The sequence below is a fragment of the Hyaena hyaena genome, unplaced genomic scaffold, assembly GCF_003009895.1.
Source record: "Hyaena hyaena isolate Hyena2069 unplaced genomic scaffold, ASM300989v1 scaffold_107, whole genome shotgun sequence".
Classification (NCBI taxonomy): domain Eukaryota; kingdom Metazoa; phylum Chordata; class Mammalia; order Carnivora; family Hyaenidae; genus Hyaena; species Hyaena hyaena.
The window spans coordinates 1,755,418-1,778,677 of record NW_024080739.1 but is presented as its reverse complement, the minus strand read 5'-3'; the positions used below and the strand labels follow the sequence as shown (position 1 = coordinate 1,778,677).

General features: G+C 41.1%; 1 protein-coding gene across 4 annotated transcripts in view; it reads right to left on the bottom strand.

The window, feature by feature from the left end:
• ARHGAP26 (Rho GTPase activating protein 26) overlaps positions 1 to 23,260 on the bottom strand; it is a 425,905-nt gene that overhangs the window by 155,362 nt on the left and 247,283 nt on the right. For all 4 annotated transcript variants that reach the window (XM_039236147.1, XM_039236148.1, XM_039236149.1 and 1 more), the window contains exons 15-17: positions 10,017 to 10,104; positions 8,324 to 8,382; positions 6,707 to 6,812 (exon numbers count right to left, since the gene is read on the bottom strand). In XM_039236147.1, the coding sequence (XP_039092078.1) occupies positions 6,707 to 6,812; positions 8,324 to 8,382; positions 10,017 to 10,104 (253 nt within the window). The remainder of the gene's footprint in view (positions 1 to 6,706; positions 6,813 to 8,323; positions 8,383 to 10,016; positions 10,105 to 23,260) is intronic.

The following is a 23,260-nucleotide window of genomic DNA, read 5'->3' as shown; positions in this document are numbered from 1 at the left end:
CCAGGAGAGGCGGGGGACACAAGGGACAGCAGATCCGGCTAGGACTCGGTGCACTGAAGAAGGCATGTCCAGGACGTTAGGGCGTGGCCTCTACCCACTTACAACCAACTGCGAGCAAAGAGATCTAAATTCTTTCAAGTAAAATCACCCCACTTAAAAATGTTGGAAACCTGTCCAAATTTTAAAAATAGCAACATGTGAAACCACAATACCAAACAGAACACAGGTATGGGCTGCCCTGGCTGGAGGCCCTTGTTTGCCGCCTCTAGGTAAGAAACAAAAGATAAAGTAAGACAGACCATCTGGTCCCTTGGGAGCTCACGATCTAGTAGGAGTGAGAAGACAGACACCCGGTACAGTGTGATCCACACTAGAAGGGGAGAAATGAGCAAAGGCTATGGGAATAGAGGAAAGCGAGAGGGCGCTTGAGGCAGAACGGATTCTTGTAGCCAATGGCATTTGAGCTCGGGTTAAAGAATGAGGCAGATTTTGGCAGGCAGAGGCTGAAGAGAGACCATTCCAGACAGAGGAAAATGAACTCCAAGAGGCACAACAAGAGGGAGCCGGGAAGATGTTTGAGAAAGGGTCAAGAGACTCTCCATGGCTCTAGCCAACAAATATGCATCAATGTCTATGTGTGCCACGCAGTAGGGATGCAGTGGTGATCCTAAGGGACACACCATGAGCCCACTAAGTGTGAAAGGGTTCAATGTGGCCAAGGCCTTGGAGGCCATACCCAGAGTTTTATCTTCAGATAAACAAGGGAATCACAGGCTGAGATCGGTAGTGGTCCAAGTTCCCCAGCTGCAGAGCATACATTCTGTGCCAGATCAAGGTGGGAGGAGGCCTTTGCAAGCATCCTGGGAAAGAGATGATGCCAGCTTGGACAAGGTGGGGTGGACAGATTTAAGGGAAAGAAAGGGGTTAACATCACCAGAACTATCCATTCAGGGTAGGATTCAAAGCGATAGAAGCCAAATGGGACTGGAGAATATGGTCAGCATGGCTCCATGGGGGTATCAGGGCATACCACCAACCACTAGCCAAGCAAGTCTACACTGAGAGCAGCGGGTGGCCAGTGGTTACCAGGGAGAAGAAAGGTTTAGGAGCCAGGGTGTATGGCCAAGGGAAGAGTGCCAGAGAAGCTCACAGGAGCTTTCCATCTTACAAAGTCATCATGTCAAAAGTACTATTTTCTTTTAAATGTGCTTTATAAAATTCCACAGCTATTTTGTTTGGACTAGTCTTGATGGGGAAATAACTACCTCTTCTCACATGTTCAACAGCTTCTCACTAAACTAAATCTTATCTTTGAGACTTGGGATGGAGGAAGGAGGAGTATTAGAGTATCTGTAAGATAAATGTTAATGCCAAGTATCCTCGCCCACTTCCTTTTTATTCTAACCTTTTCTTAAAGAACTTCAAAGAATGCTAGTTAACCATTATGGTCCATCCTCCCTGGTGCCAAGGCCTAACAATGACTTTCTTTATAACCACAGGCATTTGTACATGAACCCAATTCACTCTGCTTCTAGATCATTAAGGAAATATGAATGTATCCTTCTTGATTTGCAGGAATGCCTGGAAGTACTCACACTCCAGTCACAGGAAGGTGAAAACAGCCAAGCCACTAGATGCTCAACCCTTGATAACTTGTGACAATGGACTCTACATATTTTGCTAAGGTCTTACTTGTATGCCAAGCATTTGTCCCACAATATTCTGTCATGATTTCTGCAATTTACAGAATTTTGTCGTTTTTTTTTTCAAAGCCACAAGTAACATATCATTCAAATAAACATCAGACAATTGGGTAATGACGAGAACAATAGAAATCAGCAACTGACAATGAGACTCAAGTTGATTTTGCCTTCCTCTCTCTCTCTCACCTTCTACCCCCCAAATCTAAGAATTTTAGTGTATGTGTGCCCACACTGCAGATGTATTTATCTCCTTCCCAAATTGGCCTGGGTCCCATCTGTCTAAATCGAGTTAGCACACCATATGAAGATTCTTCAATAGATTTAATGCTCTTTGTTAAGTGGATTTATTTATTTATTTATTTATTTATTTATTTATTTATTTATTTATTTTAGAGACAGAGAGTGAGCAGAGGAGATGGGCAGATGGGGAAGAGGGAGAGAGAATATGCCAAGTAGGCTGCACACCCCGCATGGAGCCCAACTCACGGCCTGATCCTACAACCCTGGGATCATAACCTCAGTCAAAATCAAGAGTCAGACACTCAACTGACTGAGCCACTCAGGCACCGCAAATGTTATTTTATCAAGACTTTTTACAGTAAGCAATATGGATGGCCTACTCAGAACTCTGCTCTTATACTGATATCCAGGCCTTCCACACATGGCCCAAGTTAGTCCATTTGGTATAAAAAAAAATCATGGTGGCCCCATTCCCCTTGTTGGAGACTGCTTCAAACCAATGAGATGTGATGAGAAGTCGCTGGAGAACTTCTGGGGAAAATATCATCACTCTTAAAAACAGAAGCAAAGAATAAGTAATGAAGTTTCTGCTTCAGAACAACCACAGATGTGCACGGGTGCAACACAACATCTTATGACCTCGACCTCGCCAACACAATAAGGCTGGCTGAGGGCAAGACCATAGGAATACCTGAGTACTTCATGAGCCAAGAAATTAACCAACCCTTAGGACTGATTTTGTGCAACAAGTAACAGATTCCTTTACTGTTTAAGCCATTTTGAACTGGGTTTTGTCTCTTACATCCCAGGATATACTACATGATACAATACCTCTTTGGAGGAGGAAGAAAAGGCTCTACCCTTTTGACAACATCCTAGCAACAAAGGAATAGTTGCTTCAAAAAAGAAGTGACTGAGATGGACTTCTCAGTAAGTGTTTTTGGGAAAAGGTATTTTTCATAGCCACTCCTGATGTATGGAGAGTCCTTTGAAATCCTCTCAATGCTGCATAAACACTGTAATAAAATGACGATGAGCCACAATGAATGGTATGTGTGGGGATATACAACATACTTGGAATCATCATACTATATAAACATTAGGAAACTACCATGAAATTTGTCTTTATTATTCTTCTACTCCTATTTCCTTGTACAATTATAATACTCGAATTTTTTTTTCTCTTTTCCACTCCTTCTACCTGATGAAGACACAGAATCACATGATTAGAAGGGAACTCAGAAAACTGAGGCTCAATGGGTTGAATCATTCATTTCCACCAGGTCCCATAGCTAGCTTAGTCTCTATTATTAAAAACGCTTTATGCAAGATTTTAAAACAAAGTCATTTGCTGAAACTCAATGTAATGCAGTGTCAAAGTGTAAGGATACTGGAAATCAAAACCGTTTTTTTTTTGTTTTTTTTTTTTTAGTAATTTCATTATGAAAATCTCCTTTGTGAACTCACTTATTGGAGGTTCCATGTCCTATTTCTTTTTTCTTTAAAAATTTTTTTCAGTGGTTATTTTATTTCTCAGGGAGAGAGAGAGAGACAGACTCCGAAGCAGGCCCAAGTTGTCAGCAAAGAGCCTGTCGCAAGGCTTGAACCCACAAACCGTGAGATTGTGGCCTGAGCCTAAGTCAGAGGCTTAACCACACAGGTGCCCCTGTCCTATTTCTAATGCCTTCCTAAATCCTAATCCGTTTCACTCAACGCCATTTCTCTCTCCTAGAAAACCCCTGCATGTGGCCCATTCTCTAGGCCAGTGGTTCTCAAAAGACTGTTTACATCGTAATTATCTGGGAAATGAACCAGATACGCAGAATCCCAGAGTCCAAATTAGTAGAGCAGGGGTGTGGTCCCCCAATGTCAAGTGTAAACAAACACCCCAGGTGAGTCTAACTGTGCCCTGAGGGCAAGTGACTAGGTACATGACTCCAGACTGTATACCAGATTCCAGGATCCAAAAAGAAAACTCCTAATTATCATAGTAGGTTTAAGCTGGAACAACAAAAATATGTGCATAGTTGCCTATAATTTTTATGTTCCCTCTGAGGTCTGAAACCAACCCAAGAGCTCTATGATTTGGAGGCTCCCTGGTAATTATTTGCTTGAAGGCTTTTGAGTTTGTAACCATATCCTCCTTTAAGACTTTTTTCCCTGCTGGACACATTTCTTCTCGGGATTAAATATAAAATGTCTTAACTCTCCCTCCACAGCTAAAATAAATCAATTTGGGAAAGTATTTCAAAAAAGCGCTCTAAAAAAATACACAATACAAAATGTCTTCCCTTTGAATCAGACTTCTGAGAGGCACAGGGAAAACACAGTAGGTAAGGAGAGAAGTGAACACAAGTTTTCCAGCAGATCTAGCCCTGAAACCAAAACTTAGGAAGGAAGCTGACTGTTCAGTAAGTGGACCAGAGGAACAACAGATGAGGCATATCCGAAGCTAACTTTGAAACTGAGAAAACTGGAATCAAACAGACAAACCCCTTATTCCAAGTTAACTTGCCTTTCCTGGTCAATTTTAAAAGAGGACAGTGCTGTAAATGAGCATACGGCATTTCAGTGGAATCTGAGAACTCCTCTGGGTGCCAGAGCATTTTTTCAGAACTAAATAAATACTCCTTGCTGGATTCAGCAATGCTCGTTTATTCCCATCTCCTCCATGACACTTGAAATCCCCATCTTCTGAGACCAAGAACACGGCCTGCTGAGAACTGGAGTCTGTGTGTTATAACAGCAGCTCTGACTCACTCTACAGCCTCTATGTAGATTTCTTTTCATGATTAAACGAACAAAAGAAAAGCCACATAACCTCATCGAACCAAAGAAAATCATTGTGACGTATCAAAGACAAGACATAAGGCTTCATAAATGCTCTACTATAACTAACTCCAGAAACAAAGTTGGCTTAACTTCATTAGGAGACAAAAAGTCAAGGCCGCGCTGTCACTTCCATATTCCAATTGTATTCCTCGTTAGGTCAGGGACAAAGATGAAGTGAATCTAATGCGGTTGGGAGCACTGATTTGAACAAGAGGGAGAAAGCAAAGCAGCCCTTAGGAGGTAAAGAGGCTCAGTCCTCAGGGCAAATCCAGTACTGGCTCTGCTGGATCACCACTCACTCGCAGTCATACTCTGCCCACTGAAGCTCTCATCATAACTCCACAGCCTGAGAAGCCCACCGCTGTTGGCTGGCTGCCAAGCCTTCTCCTCCAGTGGCTCCCAGGCGGCTCAGAACCTAGAGGCCATCTGGCAGCCATGAGGAAAATCCCCCCCCCACCCCCAACACACACACACACACACACACACACACACACACGGCTGGAGCATTTTTCCAGAATTTCCTATTTCACAAAACGCCCTTCAAGTGTGCAAAGTTTTGCAATTAAGATCTAAACCGGCTTTTCCATTTAACACATGCCTGACTGGGCTGTGGGCAACAGGCACCAAACCGTCACCTGAGCACGTGGAGTTACTTTTGAAAGCCCCTTTCCCATTATTTTAAATACACTTCATGAGAATCTTTGACATTTCTTGCACATTCTCTTTGTAAGCTTGCATGTTCTCTGCTACGTTTAATTTTCTGAATATGCAGTTCCAATATGGCACAGCAAGAAAAACACGTGACCAATAATGGAGCAATTCTGGTCGCTGCCTAACTGCTTCTGACCAACATGCTAAACAAACTTGTTTCTTCATACTGAAGATCTGTGGAAATCTTTATGGTAACACATACACTCTCTCTCCAAAAGGTAGGATCAATGCCTGGTAGAAATATGAAAACAAACCGTCATAGTCTTCCTCAGCTCACTATCAACTTAGCCCAAAGAAATGACTTAATGGCATGAAGACAGTGCGGGAAAGGGCCGGACATATACCAAGTCCATCACTTTGGGAGAATGTATGACTTAATGGTTTATGGTAGATGTTACACTCTGTCGTTTTGAATACTCCAGTCTCCAAGAACATTCATCGAAGTCAATGGGAGGTGAGACCACACATAGATGTAGTCACCGACACAGCCCGGGGAGTCAGGAAGGCCATTCCTAAAAGGGTCATGCAGTAGCAAATACACAAATTCAAAACCATTCCAAGAGTAAATATTCTTAGGAGGAAAATCAGGCCCCTTAGCAGGAATGCTTTGATTATCTCAGAGGACAAGTGGGCATTTGCCAAGTTCCTTTATTCTCTAGGCTTTAATACATGTTACTTTTTAAATCAATGACATTGTCGATAAAGGAGAGCCTACCACCCATGCATCCAATAGATGAAGAAACTAAGGAACTGAGAGGTTCTGTGGCTTGTCCAGGGCTCATTAAGTGGCTTGTTATAGTCGACTCTAGAGCCCAGGCCTTTGTACTCCAAGTCCCAGGTCTGTAAACCCACAACATATTCCTATTTGTCTTTGATCATCCCAAGGACATCTAACTCTTGAAAACTCTGCTTGTGACCTAGTTATCACAGATGAAGTATTCCTGTTTGCCCTTGAGCATCACAAGAGCAAAAGCCCCCTGAAAACTCAGCCTGGTGGGCTGGTATCAAGGGCACTTCCCTGGTCTCCCTGCAAAGATCACCCGGCATTTGGGGCTGTCATCCACTGCAGTTAACATTTCACACATTTCTTTCCTAAGCCTCTGACATACCCGATGAGACAGTGGGAGAGGGGAACATAAGCAGCGTTGAGACCAGCTATAGTGCTGAGACGTGAACTTTCTAGGGGGGAATAAAAGGCCAGCATTTGGTCTCAAACCTACTTTGCCAAGTGGTTCATGAGCAGCTGTAACATCTGCCTATTTTTCTCTGGGAGCCGATGAACGAGGCTATGGATTTCAGAGACTCGAGACTCCTGGTTCTCCAGCTCTGCAATGGAAAGAAGGAGGTAATATTTGATCAGTGTCACAGCCAAATCAGATTATATACAAGACAAAATCAAAGGAAATCAGAGGTTGGGCCCTAAGAGACCAAGGATTGCTCCAAGGTTTAAGATCCTGTTCTATGTACTCACAACTAGAGGTGCTTTTAATGATGCTTTCTGTAACAGTTCATTAAAAAAAGTGACTGTCAAAGACTTCAAGCCAGAATGATCACAGGATGAAATGGGGCCAGTCAACTGCACACTCAGAGCAGGCAGAAACTTGGGAGCAGCTGGCTTCCTAGAATGAGGGCTTCATTTCAAGAAAGGGAAGAACTTTATGCACTTGTCAAATGATAAACAAATTGCACATGAACAGCATCACAAGGGTCTCAAATATCAAAACAACGGCTCAAGACAGCATCCAACAAATCAAAGGTAGTGTCAGGTTATGCTCAGGTCATGCGGGACAGCTGACCAGCCTGCTAGAAGAAATGTCTGGTAAAATATGTAAATCTTTCTGCCAGTCTGTCGTCTCAATCGTGGCCTGCCATGGCTTGGCTGAATTTGGGTAAGTGGCTTCATTTCTCTGGGAGATGGACTGATAGTGCTCACCGCACCTATTTATAGGACTGATTTGAGATTTAATTAGAGAATGGCTGTGACGGGTTTGGAATTTCTCAGAGAAAGAAATCACATAAACACGATCTTCACTCCCAGCTTTCTCTCAAGTCCATCCCCTCCCTCTTTTAAGGAGACAACTTGAGAAGATAAGGCCATCAGAGCATTAGGTATTCCTAAATTAGGCCAGTAGTTGCTACCAGGGTAAATAGACCCTGAAGGCTAAAAGGAAGCAGAGAGAGAGGCACAGAGACTATTGACATAGTAACACTGTGGAGGCGTGTGCCAGATTTATATCTGATAGAGAACCTTACTGCCCCTCCTGTAGGGGGCCTGCCCCACGTAGACAGATTCCAGCACACTCAGGGTAGCTTGCACCTAATCCCGATGTATTTTAATACCAGTAATATGATGCAAGGGACCTGGACGATATAGCTGAAGAATGATCATAAGCTGTAAATGGAAGCCATGATGGAAAGAGGACTGGGAAGTTATATAAATGGTGTCATATTCAAGGCAACACTTCCAATGCTCAATTTAGGTAATGTGCAAAGTCTGATTCATTCTGCAAAATGCTACTCGAGGGCTGGGAAACAACCCAGGGAGTTAGAACTCCAATAATCAAAATTAGAAAGCCAGACTTGCTTTTCTGTCTTCCCCTCAACCCCAAAACACACTTCTGAAGTTTCTCTCAACTGTAAATTCAACATGGTAGCAAGGCCCTTGATGATCCCAGTTTAGTTCCTCTAGTTTACGTCCACCTCATAAGCACATACGTTGGTAGTTTACATGCAAAATACAAAGGGTGGAAAGTATTTATTTTGGGAGACTGACTGTTCTTTGAGATAGAAAAATCTATTCCTTTCCCCCTTAAAACTGTGACAAAAAGAAGACCTACTTGCCGCTTTGATGAAACTTCTTTGAAACTGGTACATCATGAGTGGTCCTGGAAGCATTCTGGGATAAAAGGGTACACACCAGTCAGCTTCATAAAAACTATCATACTCTACAAATCGTGGCTTAGACGCCACCCCACTGAATAGAGACAAAGATCAAGGGACACGATAGCAACTCAACTCAGTCCAACTGAGTTTCTGTTTTGAAACGGTCCTGAGATTTCATGCGACATGTTTATTCTCTTTCTTTTAAAGGGAATGGATGCAACTATGTTTCCTAGTGACAACTAGGAAAGTGCTAATGTGAAAGTCTAGCACAAACCAAGAGATTTCCTTTTCAGTCAGTGACTCACCCATTGACAAGAGCTTTTTAAGATGTGTCTGAGAAAAAGGCAACTAACTAAACATTTGCAACTACCTGTGCTTCAACTCTTGTCTTCCCAGCAACTTGTTATTACAACCAGTTCACCTGGAAAGATTGTGAGAAACTACTGTGTTTTTGTGACCAATTCGCTACCGAGCGTTTCTCCGGACTGCCAAAGGGTGAGAGCCCCTGACATCAGGCAAGATAGAATCGAATTTTACCTATTTTTTTTAAAATGTTTTATACTTAACGTTTATTAGTGAATCAGTATCAACATGCACAAGTGCTAAATACAAACCTCTGCAATATGGTTTTCTGTAAACTACAATGGTAATATTTGTGGTATGAATGTTTAGCGACTATGTCTAATGAGTATGTTAAACTGCAAACTTCAGCTTTTTTTCTGACAGTCCAAAGAACAAGCTTCTCAACAGACTATAAATTATTCTTGGCTCAGATTTTATTTGATTGTCATCGATCCCCTCACTTGGCTCTTGATCATCCTAGCATTACATCTTACTCATGACTTCAAGATCCTTCCATCAACTCCCCAATAGCCAATAACACCTCCATTACTAATTCCTTTCCTGGAGCTTTCTGCCTTGGTTTTTGAGCCAACGGAATCTTCACAGAATGTCAACAGATGCTTTTGTAATTCATGAGTGTCATTCTCCTCTTTGTTGAAGACTAGACCGTCAGCTAGCCTTCAAGTCCAGTGTAAGTTTTGCTCACTTTATGAACCTGACATGGAGGCAGCGAGAATCACTCCTTCTCTTAATAACCAAGGGAGGGGGCAGGGAAATAGGAGTTATAATATGACATATATTGCTATAAGGAAAAGAGTCTCTTCAATAATGTTTTCCAACATAAGAGAATGAGTCAAAAAGGACTTCCCTTAAGTCCTCATATTTAATGACCAATGTCAGCAACATAGCCAATCTTTGTGAGATACAAACCCAACAAAATACACAGGGCATGGGATCACCATGTCAACAGAACCAGAACAGTTCCTTCTTTTCTTAATAGAGGATTTGGGGACTTCAGGAAAGAGTGTATTTTAGGCTCTGTTAGAGGCTGATTATCATAGTAGCTTCTCATAAAAAGCAAAGCTTCCTGAATCACTCAATAGCAGCACCACACAGTGGCACCCCGTCAAGTATGGAGGACTTAGAATTGGAGTGACCAGCTGAGCTAATTGCACCCACACATGAGCTGTTTCCACATCTCAAATACCCACCCCACAGCTCTCTGGAGGCTGAAAATAAAACTGTTTTATTCCTGATCGCATGATAACCAGCTGGCACCTTGCCCTGAAAATGGAAAGCCCCTACCTTAGGTAGGTCTTCAAAGCACTAGTGATCGTCTTTATCTCCCATTCTGCACAGATATCGGTCTCTGTTTCAGAAGCAGTTTTGGGATCTAAAAAGAAGAAAAGACAATGGGTAAAGAAGAGCAGAAAATACAGCTATAAACAAGCATAATATTAAAAACATTCAGCCTCCCTATTAACCAAAGAAATCCAAATTAAAACAAAAATGACACCTAGTTTTTGGCAGGTTAAGAATATAGTTAAAAATCCAAAATATCTATTGACAGCAAAATGGCAGTGAAACGATCTTCTCATAAATTGCTGGAGGCAGAAGAGATAAAATGCAAGTTTTGAAAAGTAACTTGGCAATACGTATCGAGTCATAAAAATGTTTATACCCTTTGAAGCTGTAATCCCACCTCTCACAATCTGGCCTCAGGAAATAAGATAAAGCAAGATAAAAGTTACATACCCCAGAAATGTTCAATACATACTAAAGCTTTTCAACAACAGAAGAAAATTTAAAAGGAGATAACCTAAATGTTCAATGATGGAAGAATGATTAATTTTGGCATGTCTCCCTGATGGAGTATTATGTTGCATTTACATGATAATGCTAACCATGTAGCAATATGGAAAATGCCTGGTTATCATACAACATCAAACCAACAAACAAAAAAAATCCTAAGATCTAAAAGTTTGTGAGAAACTTATATGAACAAAGGCTGAAAGGAAATACTCGGAAGTTAAAATGGTGGTTGGGTTGAAGTGGTAGAACTATCATTTTTATATTTTCTCAACTATGACTTTATTCCATTACCTTTTAAAAAATACTTTTTAATGTTTATTTATTTTTTAGAGACAGAGAGAGAGAGAGAGAGAGACAGACTGTGAGGAGGGGAGTGGCAGAGAGAGAAGGAAACAGAGAATCTGAAGCAGGCTCTAGGCTCCAAGCTGTCAGCATAGAGCCGAATGCAGGGCTTGAACTCACAAACTGTAAGATCATGATCTGAGCTGAAGTCGAACGCTCTACCAACTGAGTCACCCAGGGGCCCCATGCATTACTTTTTTAGGTACTTTTTAACTGCCGGAAGCCAGGAAGTACATGGGGACCACCATAATTACACTGGATCCTTATTATTTCTTCTTTTGTGTTCTCTTGGGTAGACTAGTAAATAATGTGTGTATTTTAAAGCAGCATGTATTATCAAGGGAGGGATCACTCTTACCGTTAGTCTTCTTGGGCAGCACATAGGCAAATGAAAGTAAGAAGCAGAGGCTGGGGAGTATGAACAGTTTCACAAACCAACACCTCACCTCACCGCACCTCACCACTGCCAAGGCGGTCGGACGTGAGGTCTTTCAGCAAACTGAAGACAGAATCCAGCTTCTTCATATTCAAAACTAGTTAGTGATTTGCCTCCCAGTACTCACTCCAATTTCCTTTCATCTCATGTTTGATCAGGCTGCTACTCTTCTCTGGTCCCTACTGCATGTGCCTGGGGGACTGGGGGACAGCTCCAGCTGCCAGGGAGATCCAGAATGAGATTCAGACCCACCAATCAAATCACAGCAAGTCTCTGGCACCATGGCTGGTTCAGGGACAGCCTAAGACCTAAGCCAGTTGCATTAGAGTGAATTTCAGGACTTTTCTGGGACACAGGGGAAAGGCTGTCTGCTATTTCCTGTTGGGCTTGTACCTGCAAGATTATCCAACTGTGCTAGGTGCCACAAGCTAGATCCTCAGACTGAAGTCTGAAAGAGGAAGCGAGACGAGAGAGAAGCAGAGACAGCTGATCTGGATGATACAGGTTGAGCCTATAGATAACACCATACTGTTTTAGTCATATGAGGCAATAAATTCCCTTTCTCCTTAAGCCAGGGGAGGTCAGGCTTTCGTTTTTGTTTTTGTTTTTGTTTTTGTTTTTTTTTTACAATCCCAAGAGATCTACATGATACAGCAGGTGAACAGAGGTAACCACTGGACTATTCTGGACAGTCTCAAAGAACAAAGAGGCTCCTCCTGCAGAATCAACAGCTGTTCAGCTGGAAAGGAGGAATGAGTCACAGGTGGGCATGATATATTTTTCCATTGACTGGACAAGAACCTACTTTCATTCTAGTAGGAAAAGGCCAAATAATCATGAGTGGCTTAAGGATTTAGGCTCTAATCTCCAGGTAAGGGCACAAATCCAGACAGTATCGACTGCTATCATTATGTTCCCCTGATACATATTAGATGAGAGAGAAGAGGCCCCAGCTTATAAAATGTTTGGCCCTTAAAGGCAGCACGGCTATGCACCTTTGCAGGTGACCCTGGGTGCTAATGAAGTCTGTCTGGCCACATGAAACAAACACTGAACAACCTAAAGAGTGTGACTTTTATGTCTAGGGTCACAGAATGGTAAACTCTGGAGCTCTATCACAGCCAATTTCTGAGAAGTGAACCCAAGTATGCAAAGCCTCTGCCGCTGTAATTCTTCTCTTGCTTTGCCATCCCTCACTCCCTTAATGGCTTCTTCCTGTGGAAGAGTATGTACCGAGAAACTTTGCTTAGTATGACCTTCTTCCCCGTCCCCATCCCTGAGCCACATGGAGGGCTGCCATCGTGCACAGCTCCTGGATGCCAGACAACTGTTACTGTACATTTTTTGGAGGAACAAACCAACTTCTACCCAAGGAGAAAGCATGACACTCAGCAAGCAGCAGTTGGCAGGTCTGGGAGTTCAGAAGTGTTCCATGGGACCACGTTTAGCAAACTCATGATTAGCTTTCACTTCTTCGGGCTCTGTAACCATAGGAATATTGTGTAACATTACACACAGGAGAATCGAATTACAGCCTGGCTAACGGGCTTTTTATAGTGCCGATGAGGCAAGGCTCATAACTTGAGCACGTCCATTTTAATTTAATGTCCAAACTAAATTGAAGATAGCCTCCCAAACCACTGCATTTTCAGGAAGTGCTGCCAATTTCCACACCTCCCTTACAGATGCTCCCCCTCGCTCAGCGGACCTTCCCGGTGGCATCCAAACATGGGACAAGGACCTACCTAATTATACTTTTCTTCTGAACTCAGTATGTCTCCCCACCATGCAACCCGACCACTGCAGAGCATAATTAATGGACATAAGCTAGAGGAGCAGACCAACCTATAGAAAAGCAGCCTCTGGGGAAAGTGAAACAGGAGTATTTCTTCCTAAACCTACTACCACGTGGATTTAGAAAAACAGGAGACAGACTGGAAGCACTGGGCAGTGGTTACGAGCAGAAACGGTCTCAGGAATGTCACTCTGATCAGCCCCAAGATCCACTGGGTGCACTATTGTGAGGCTGATGAAAACACTAACATTTTGGGGGAAGTGAATAGGACAGCCACCTACATAGTCCTCAATTTTTAAACCATACTTTATAATTGAATACAAATTAATTTTTTCTTTAACTGAGAAAATAATATGTGCACATGGTAAAAAATATATTCAAGCAAAAAAAGTAGATGGACATTAAAAGATAAACTTTCCTGGGCTAGCAGCAACTACAATGACTAGTTCTGTATATGTATATGCTATCTCTAACAGCATATGCACACACATACACACATATACATACCTACATGGGTCATTTCTCTGTTTCTTTATAAAAACAGAAGTACACAATACATGCCATTCTGTACACTATTTTAACAGTATCTTAAGAAACTGTTCCTTATCAGGACATATATTTACCTACCTCACAGCCCTTTCCTGCACCACAGTTAATGTCCTCAATAATGGAAATCAGGTTATTCCCTCAGTTTTGCTCTGATAAACAATGATATCAACTACTGTTTCCTTGTACCTGTCTTACCTTTAGAAAAATTCTTAAAAGTGAAATTTCCAGTTCAACAAGTACATTTATGTTTAATTTTAAAAGATATTCCTCAACTATCCCTCAGAGGTTGTCCCACAAGATTTGAGACTGACTCCTTCCCCAAATCCTTGACACAACATCCAAAACTCTGATGTTAGCCAATCTGAGAGGCGGGAAAAAAAGCCATGTTTTTAATTTGCCTTTTTTTTTTTTTTTTTTTTAAATGAGGTTGAGAATCTTCTCTCCTATGTGTGTTTTGAAGTCAAGTTTGTGGAGTATACTCACCCTTTTTGAACACCTAGTTCCATTTTTGACAAACGTATATAGTCATGTAATGACCACAATCAAGATAAAAGTCATTTCCATCACCCATAAAATACCCTGGTAAATCAATGCCCCTCCCTCCACCTCCAGCAACCACTGTCACCAAGCATAATACTGTTGAGATTCATCTGAGCTGTTACATACACCAGGAGTTCAATCCTTTCATTACTGATTAGCACTCAATTTGTGGATATGCCACAATTTTTTCATCCATTCATCGGGTGATGGATATTAGGGTTGTTTCCAACATTTTTCTGTTATGAATAAAGCAGGTATAAATATTTACATATATGTCTTTCTATGGACTATAATTACATCTCTTGAGTCAATACCTAGTAGTGGAATTAAGTAAAAATTGCTAGGAGTAGGTCATATGGTATGTTTCACTTTATCAGACATCACTAAATTGTTCTCCAAAAGAGTTGGGTCATTTTTCTTTTCTACAGCAACCTCTTCGCCAACACGTAATACGGTCAGGTGTTGAATTTTGAAATTTTAGCCATTCTAGTAGGCATGAAGGGGTAATTTAGTTTTTAAATTTCCTTTTCCTTAGGAACTAATCATGTTGTTCATCTTTTCATGTACTTTTTTGTCATTTGTGTTTTCTCTGGTAAAGCCTTCAAATCTTTTACCCATTTCTAAAACTGAGTTGGTTGTGTTCTTATTACTGAATTACTGGAGTTATTTTTAATATATTATATATACAAGTCATTTATCAGATACACATCTTCCAAAATTTTTCTTATCTGTAGCCTGCTGTTTCTTTTTCTTAATACCTTTTAAAGAGCTCAAATTTTTTATTTGGCTCTAGTTATAAGCTTTTTATATTTCCTGCTTTTTATATTTTATTTATGAAATCCTTTATAAGCCTAGGTCACCAAAATTTTCTGTCTTCTTCTACAAGTTTTACAGTTTTAGCTCTTAGATTTAGGACTATGATCCATTTTGAGTTAATTTTTATGTATAATTTAAGACAAAGGTTGAATTTATTTTCGGCCCAAATAAGATTTTCTCCCACCAGCACCATTCACTGAAATGGCTGTCCTTTCCACATTTAATTACCTTGACACCTTTAACAAACATCAATTGACCAGGACACCTGGGTGGCTTAGTTGCTTAAGCATCCAACTTTGGCTCAGGTCATGAACTCACAGTCAGTAAGTTTGAGCCTGCATCAGGCTCTATACTGACAGCTCAGAGCCTGGAACCTGCTTCAGATTCTGTGTCTTCCTCTCTCTCTCTGCCTCTCCTCTGCTTGCACTCTTTCTCTATCTCAAAAATAAATAAACAGGAAAAAATTTAGCTTCCTTTAATATTAAAAAAAAGATCAATTGACCTTATATGTGTGGGTTCTATTTCTAGACACTCTTGTCTGTTCCACTGATTTCTTTGTCATTCCCTAGGAAATACCACGTGATCTTACTCTCCTTGTGTAAATGTTAATTGTATTTTCTTAACTGTCTTTAAAATCTTCTTGACTCTCTTACATTCTCCATCTCCATAACATCTTTGAGAAAGTTTATAAACATATACTATCCACTATGTAAATTAGACTTCATTTATCCTATAGGTAATTCTTTTAAGACTAGATTTAACACTTAGCAATGTGATAAGCAAACTTGTATTTTGATTACAGAAATCATACATCTTAATAACTTGCATCACTTGTGTCTAGTGCCTAAGAATCCAGAGTATCCAGGGACACCTGGGTGGCTCAGTTGGTTAAGCCTCCAACTTCAACTCAGGTCATGATCTCATGGTTCATGAGTTCGAGCCTCGTGTCCAGGTCTGTGCTGACAGCTCAGGGCTTGGAGCCTGCTTCAGAATTTGTGTCTCCCTCTCACTCTGCCCTTCCCCGGCTCGCCTTCTCTCTCTCAAAAATAAATATTTAAAAAATGAAAAGAAGAAAAAGAATGCAGAGGATCCACTGACACTTCTAAACTTTTTTTTTTTTTTTTAACATTTTATTTATTTCTAAGAGAGAGAGAGTGCGTGAGAGTGAGCGTGAGGAGCAGGGCAGTGTCAGAGAGAGAGGGAGATATAGAATCTGAAACAGGCTCCAGTCTCTGAGCTAGCTGTCAGCACAGAGCATGGCCCGGGGCTCAAACCTATGAACCGTGAGATCATGACCTGAGCCGAGGTTGAACGCTTAACCGACTGAGCCACCCAGGTGCCCTATCCATAGCCACTTCTGTACTAAGATCCAAAAGCTCTTAGAGTAACAAATCCCTGTCTTTCGAGAACCTGTCTGCAGTATTCCAAGTAGCAAAAGTGATGGGAGGAGGAGGAGAAAGGAAACTGAGCTCCCATCCGGGCTCTCTGTTCCCTGGGAACACAGGGTTGTGGTTAATAGCAGTCAATCGCCATCCCAAATGTCTACCATGTCCCAGTCCTGCACCATCGGTCTGTTCTCCTTTACTGGTGGGTAAAATTGCAATGAATTGCAGGGCTTTGCTGCTTCTGTGAGTCTACAATCTTCAAAGTCTGGGGCTGTCTCCAATCATTAGTAGGCAAGCCTTCAGATCTCAAAAGTTGTCATGAAGAATGACATAAAGAATCCTATTTAGGATTTCTTCTGAAAGAAGTCTTTTCTCATTTTATTTATGCTATCCTGTACAAGGATGTGGGAAATGAAGGGCACAGGGAAAAGAATGTCTACACATCTAAGATCACAGGAGAGTAAGGATGGACACTCATGGTGGGATCAGAGACCAGTGGCTGATGCATGCTACTGTAATTTGGTGCTTTAAAGCCTTGCAGTTGAACATCTTCCAGGTATCCTCTGTAGCACTAATCTTGCTTTAAACATTAGTTAAAAAGGAAAAAGTTACAGAATGAGGAATAAAAAAAAATAGCCACAAGGAATTTGAATACCTTCACTACCATGGTGAAACACTAATCAAGGTGCGCGCGCGCGCACACACACACACACACACACACACACACACAGGAAAATCAAGTTTCAGCAGCACAATCAGGTTCACAGTCAACATTCTGCCTGTCACCAGAGGAATATCCACCACGCAGAACTCGGTGAAGTCCTGAAGAAAATCGGCTTGCAGGAACGAGATGATAGGCAATGGCCCTCCACCCACCCTAAACCATCATCCAAGACACCCCAAGGAGCATCAATGCACTTTCTCCAACCCACCCCAACGAACACAGAGGTGGAAGCTACTTTTAGGAGTGGTCAGGACTGTCCTGAGAACACAATACAGACAGTGAAATTAGATTGGGGACAGCAGGGACACCTGGATGGCTCAGTTGGTTAAGAGTCCGACTTCGGCTCAGGTCATGATCATGCAGTTCATGAGTTCAAGCTCCGTGTCAGACTCTGTGCTGACAGCCAGCTCAGAGACTGGAGCCTGTTTCAAATTCTGTCTTCTTCTCTCTCTGACCCTCCCCTGCTTATGCTGTCTCTCTCTCAGAAATAAATAAAACATTTAAAAAAATTTTTTAAAAATAGACTGGGGACAGCAGTGTAGGCATATCCCTTTATATCACAAGAAGTAAATTCAGAAGGGACAAAGTTCTAGAAGAAATATGCAAGTGACAGCCAAGAACCACAGCACACTTCTGATGAACCACTTCCCCCAGAACCAGGACCAAATAGAAGAATCAGGAAAAATATACTCAGGCTTCTAGGCCTCCACTAAAACAAAAATTTTAAAATTCCAGAAAGTTGGATGGACTCACATATACCAGCCCTCGAATTTCATATGACAGGATGATTCTAACAGCTTTCAGGAAAACAGTGGAATAGGATAATGTATCCACAGTGAATTTAAGGGCAAAGATTTATAAACTTCTCTGTGTTCAGGTTTGATTAAAAAGCAGATAAAATACCTGGCATAAAACATGAAGACAAAATCACTCTAATAAATTTTTAGAAAGCACCTGTTCTGTTCTTTCAGTAAAATTCAGAAAAATATGGACACTGTAAAATAAGGCACCAATGTAAGAAGACACACACTGAAATAATAAAAGTGATGGTTGAAAAGTATAAAACAGCTAAATAAGAGATGTTAGTAAAGCCACTGAAAACTCAATTACAAAATTAAAAGTTGCATTATAAACAGCAAAAAAAAATCATCAAAAGAAATTTAAACAAATGACAGAGATATGTGGTAAAAGCTTGAGAATTTTTGCTAACATATAAAGAATCAGCAGAAAAACAGACTTCTGAAAGATAAAAAAAAATGAAGATAATTTTTGTCTTTAAAGATGGAAAGAATTTGTTTTCCTTTGGAAGAGTATGTGTAAAAACTCCTTCACCAGACCCCAAAATGTGTGAAGGACTGAATATATGGTGATATTTAAAAGTACTAGTGGGGAGAATTTTCTCATTACATGGTTACTGGTCAATCAGGTAAGTACCTGAGAAATTGGACAGCTTCCATTTTATAAATATATTCTTGATGGGTTTTAAAGAAAACAAAAAGCTTTTGTAATCCTAGATTGGAGATCTTTTAAGTAAAGCTAAATTCATCTAGAAAGAAGACTAATTTTATTAAAGACTGGACTTGGTGAAAATTTAAAATATTCATAAAACAAAAACAAAAGTGTCATGAATAAAGTTCAAGATAAGTGACAATCTGGAAAAAAATACTGGTAACATAGCCTCCATATCTAGAAAGTTCTTACTATCTGAAGATGGATATACCAATAGGAAAACAGGCTAAGAACACAAAACAGGGAATTCATGAGAAAATATAAATCTGCAAGAAACATAGGGACAATGTTCAACTTTACCCAGAATTATAGAAATGCCGAGTTAAATAAAAAAGAGATACATTAAAATATATATTTATAATTTACATTCAAAAAAAGTACTGACAGCATGGCAAGGATGTGAGGTCAGGGCCGTTTTCAACTCAGTAACCCGTATGCATCTTTCAGGTAATCCTCACACCATTAGAGGCAGGAGTTATCATTACGGATAATGAGACAGAACACTCAACAGGTTTCAATAATTTATGTAAAGTCAAATGGACAGGCAGCAGACTGCAACCTGTCTAACTCCAAAATCCACACTCGTGACCTCTGCATCCCCAATGGGGATGTTCCCAAGTGTTTTCTAGAACAATGAAAAACTGCAGTCAGTCTATGTCTCCAAGAATAGGAGGCTGATTAAAAAGCTTTATCTCGAGGTGCTGGGTAGCTCGGGTAGTTAAGCATCTAACTCTTGGTTTCGGCTCAGGTCAAGATCTCATGGTTTGTGGGTTCGAGCTTTGCTTTGGGCTCTGCGCTGACACTGTGGGACCTGCTTGGGATTCTCTTTCTCCTTCTCTATTCCTCCCCTGTCCTCATTTGCTCTCTCCCATCTCTCTCAAAATAAACACACTTAAAAAAAAAATTGTACCTACATAATACATGCCCCCCTCCCAACACAAGAAATCACACGCTAGAAGACCTTGAATGACATCAGCAAAGAGACTGTAGAGTGACATGGAAAAAGCCTATTAAAAAGCCATATATATGCATGGTGTGATTCCAAGTTTATCAACATTTTATATTGTAGAATATATTTTATTTTTTTAAATTTTTTTAATGTTTTATTTATTTTTGAGAGAGAGAGAGAGACAGCATGAGCAGGCAAGGGTCAGAGAGAGAGGGAGACACAGAATCTAAAGCAGGGTCCAGGCTCTGAGCTAGCTGTCAGCACAGAGCCTGATGTGGGGCTCGAACCCACGATCCATGAGATCATGACCTGAGCTGAAGTCGGAGGCTTAACCGACTGAGCCACCCAGGCAACCCTGCAGAATATATTTTAAAGTAGGATAAAATGGCCAATGAAGACCTGACAGGCAAGATTTTTATTTTCTTCTTTCTACTTTTTGTATCTCTCCAAATTTGCTTTAATCAGCACTCTCAACTTTTAATCAGAAAAAGTTATTCAAAATTAATACAGAAATGTACAGTAAGAGAAAACAGACATGTGCTGAAGAAGCATATAGCTGATTTGTATTTAAAAATGTTGAGCTAAAATTTGGGAAAATTTAGCTTAACATTCAGGGGAGAGGAAAAAACAACAGTTCACACAGGGAAGAGACTATTTCTAGGATCTGTGAGTATTCCTTAGACCTTTTCACTCTTCACAGACTAAGGACCCGCACTGGTAGGAGGAAGGGATCAAGGGTAGCTCTTGGTAGGACCCTAGCATCAGGCTGTACCACACATACTACAAGAAATTCCTACAAGCTCTCTTAAGGAATCCCAGTCAAGACAAATAAAAATTCTCTAAGCAATGGCTCTTAAGATTCCTCTTCCAATCTTAAGCCCAGTAGATAAGCTCAAAGTGATCAAAAGAAATCGCTGTTGCTACTTATTTCTAATCCATCCTTTCAATACAAAAACTCGCTATTGCATTTGGGAGAGCCCTTAAAAAACAGTCCATATCTTACACATCGCCTGGCACCTAACAGGGGCATCCCATCAATACAGAGGAAAGCAGTAGTAAAACGAATGGTTCACACTCTGCACAGCCATCTCATGGAGAGGTTTTGCAGTGTAGGAGCCTTATTTATTTGACACTCTTGGCTAATCCAGCTTAGTACCAGTACCAGGAATTGATGACAAGGATAGCATGTTCACAAAATGGAAGACAGGACTCTGCCTTTAGGTCTGGAGTCTCCCCGGTCTGACAGGTGGTTCCTCACTTCCAAGATCCAAACTGGTTACCTTCACTGGTAGTGAGAACCACAGACACCATTCTCTGCTTTTGCTGGGATCTTGTATTAGGGTCATGTCTCAGCTCTGGTGGAGCCTCAGTTTAAATACTAGTCTATCTGTAATATTCTCCTGGCAGAGGCAGCTGGTCTTGTGACTTTCAGCCGCTGGTTATTAGTTTTTCATGACATTTCTCAGATGCTCATGATTATTTTGTCTGTCCCTAGGAAAAACAGAGGAAGAGAACAGGACAAATACCTTGTTTGAGAGTCACTAAGAGAAGTGATAAAAACAAGATCCTTTCCTACCTCTCTCTGCTTAGCACAAGTGAGCTAAAGCGATTCTTTTTTTCTAACAAACCCATCTAAAATGTCATATGTCTTTTCGCTAGTGTCACCTTACATAATAATCTGTCATCTTTGAAATCTCTCTGCCCCATATCGAGTTAGTTACAAAGTCCTGTTGATTCTCACTCTCTCCATTTGAGCCTTTTCCCTCTAACTTCAGAGCAGCTACCTGGTCCAGCCTTGATAGGGTAGGTGAGTTTTATTTTTTTCCACTGTTTCTTTCCTCCATGGCCTTTCCATTGTCAAATATATGTTTCCCATTGCTGCCAGGAGTACCCTCTTAAAACTACAATCTGATCTTGTTAAACCTGTCATGGACATACTTTTATTTTTATCTACCCAGCAGCCATTATTTCAGGAAAGCACTCCTGCATCATTCCATTAACAATCCTGCTTAGTCCATAAGTTTCTACAGTCTAACCCCTTCCCTACTCCACCTCTGGGCCACACTCCCCCAACATCACCAGAGAGAGGCACAGGGTCCAGGCCACCGGGATTTATCATGCGACTGGCCCAAAACTGAGAAATGAATCATGCCCTATGCTGACCAATCAAAGTCATCAATGAACTGTAAAGAAAGATACTCTTTTCTCCATGAGGTAAGATTCAACAAGTGCTCAGGCTGCACTATGTGGGACATTCCCACAGCCAAAACCAAGACAAGCAGAAAGTGGAGATCATGAGAAGTCAGCATAAAGGAATGGAAAAGGCTCTGACAAAGGTAAAGACATCACTGGAGCCACTGGATCCCGCTCTGTTTCTGCCATTGTGCACTTAGCCAGTGTCAACTCATCAATCAGTAATTCAACTCATGGGCAGGTAACCCAGAGAAATGCATGTATATTCCCCTTTAATACCTGTACACAACTGTTGACAGCAGTTTTATTCCTAACTTCCCCACACTGGAAGCAATCCAGATGTCCCTCAATTAGATGCATGGTTAAACCAACTGGGCACACTAACATGACTCCGCAATAAAAAAGAACCAGGTGTGGATCCAAGAATCTGAAATTATCTCAAGGGAGTAATGCTGAATTAAAAAAAAGAAAAGCCAATCTCAAAAGATTATGTATGGTCCCACTGAGATAATCTTGAAATAACAGAATTAAAGAAATGGAGAATAGACGAGCAGGTGCTGGGGGCTAGGGAAAGTGGTGAGGTGAGAGGTGAGGCAAATGGGTGTGGCCAGAAAAGGGCATCACAAGGGATCCTTGTCCTTAGGACACTGTTCTGCATCTTGAGTATATAATGTCCTGGTTGTGATCTCCTGCTTGAGAGTAACAAGACATTCCTACTGGAGGACACTGGGTAAAGGTACACATCGCTCCCTACAGAACTTCCAACTGCCTATACAGATAAAATTACCCCAAAATAAAAAGTTTATTTATTAAAAAACTTTCTCCGCTGCAAATATGAACCAAGAACCAGATTCTCAGTGCAAGAGTACCTCACCAATAATCGTACTTTCAAATAAAAGACCTCACTGTACCTAGCAACACTACAGGGTTTTGCCAACAAGAGGCAAGGCAGTCTGTAGAAAAAAAGATGGAGAAGAGTCACTCTAGTCAACACGAGAGAGGAGATTTCCTTACATATGAAAACTATTTTCAGAAACTGGCGAAAGGAAAAAAAAAAAAAAAAAAAAAAANCGAAAGGAAAAAAAAAAAAAAAAGACAAATACTGGCAAGAGAAGTGTCCCTGCCCAGCCACTGAGCAGGGACCCTAAGTGATAGTCCATCTCTGCAAGTGCATGGCTGGGGTTCCATGGGGATGAGTAACAGCCACTGAGCTGTGAAATCTGATCTGTTTGCCGTTTAAATCCATGTGACTCACTGAAGCTGGTTGCATTCACATCTAAAAATAAAGGAAATCTGCAGCCTAAGCAAATTGGCTCATGGGCTCCTGGGGTTTTGATTCAAACAATACACACTGGAAGACAGTGGTTTTGTAAGTTATGCCAACCAGCTGTAAGGGAGGTTTTGCTGCTCAAAAGACAGAGTCTAGGTTGAGATCTAGACACAAAGAGGGTCCAAGAATTATCTGCTTATGTACATGTTATCACGTGACACCTTCTCTG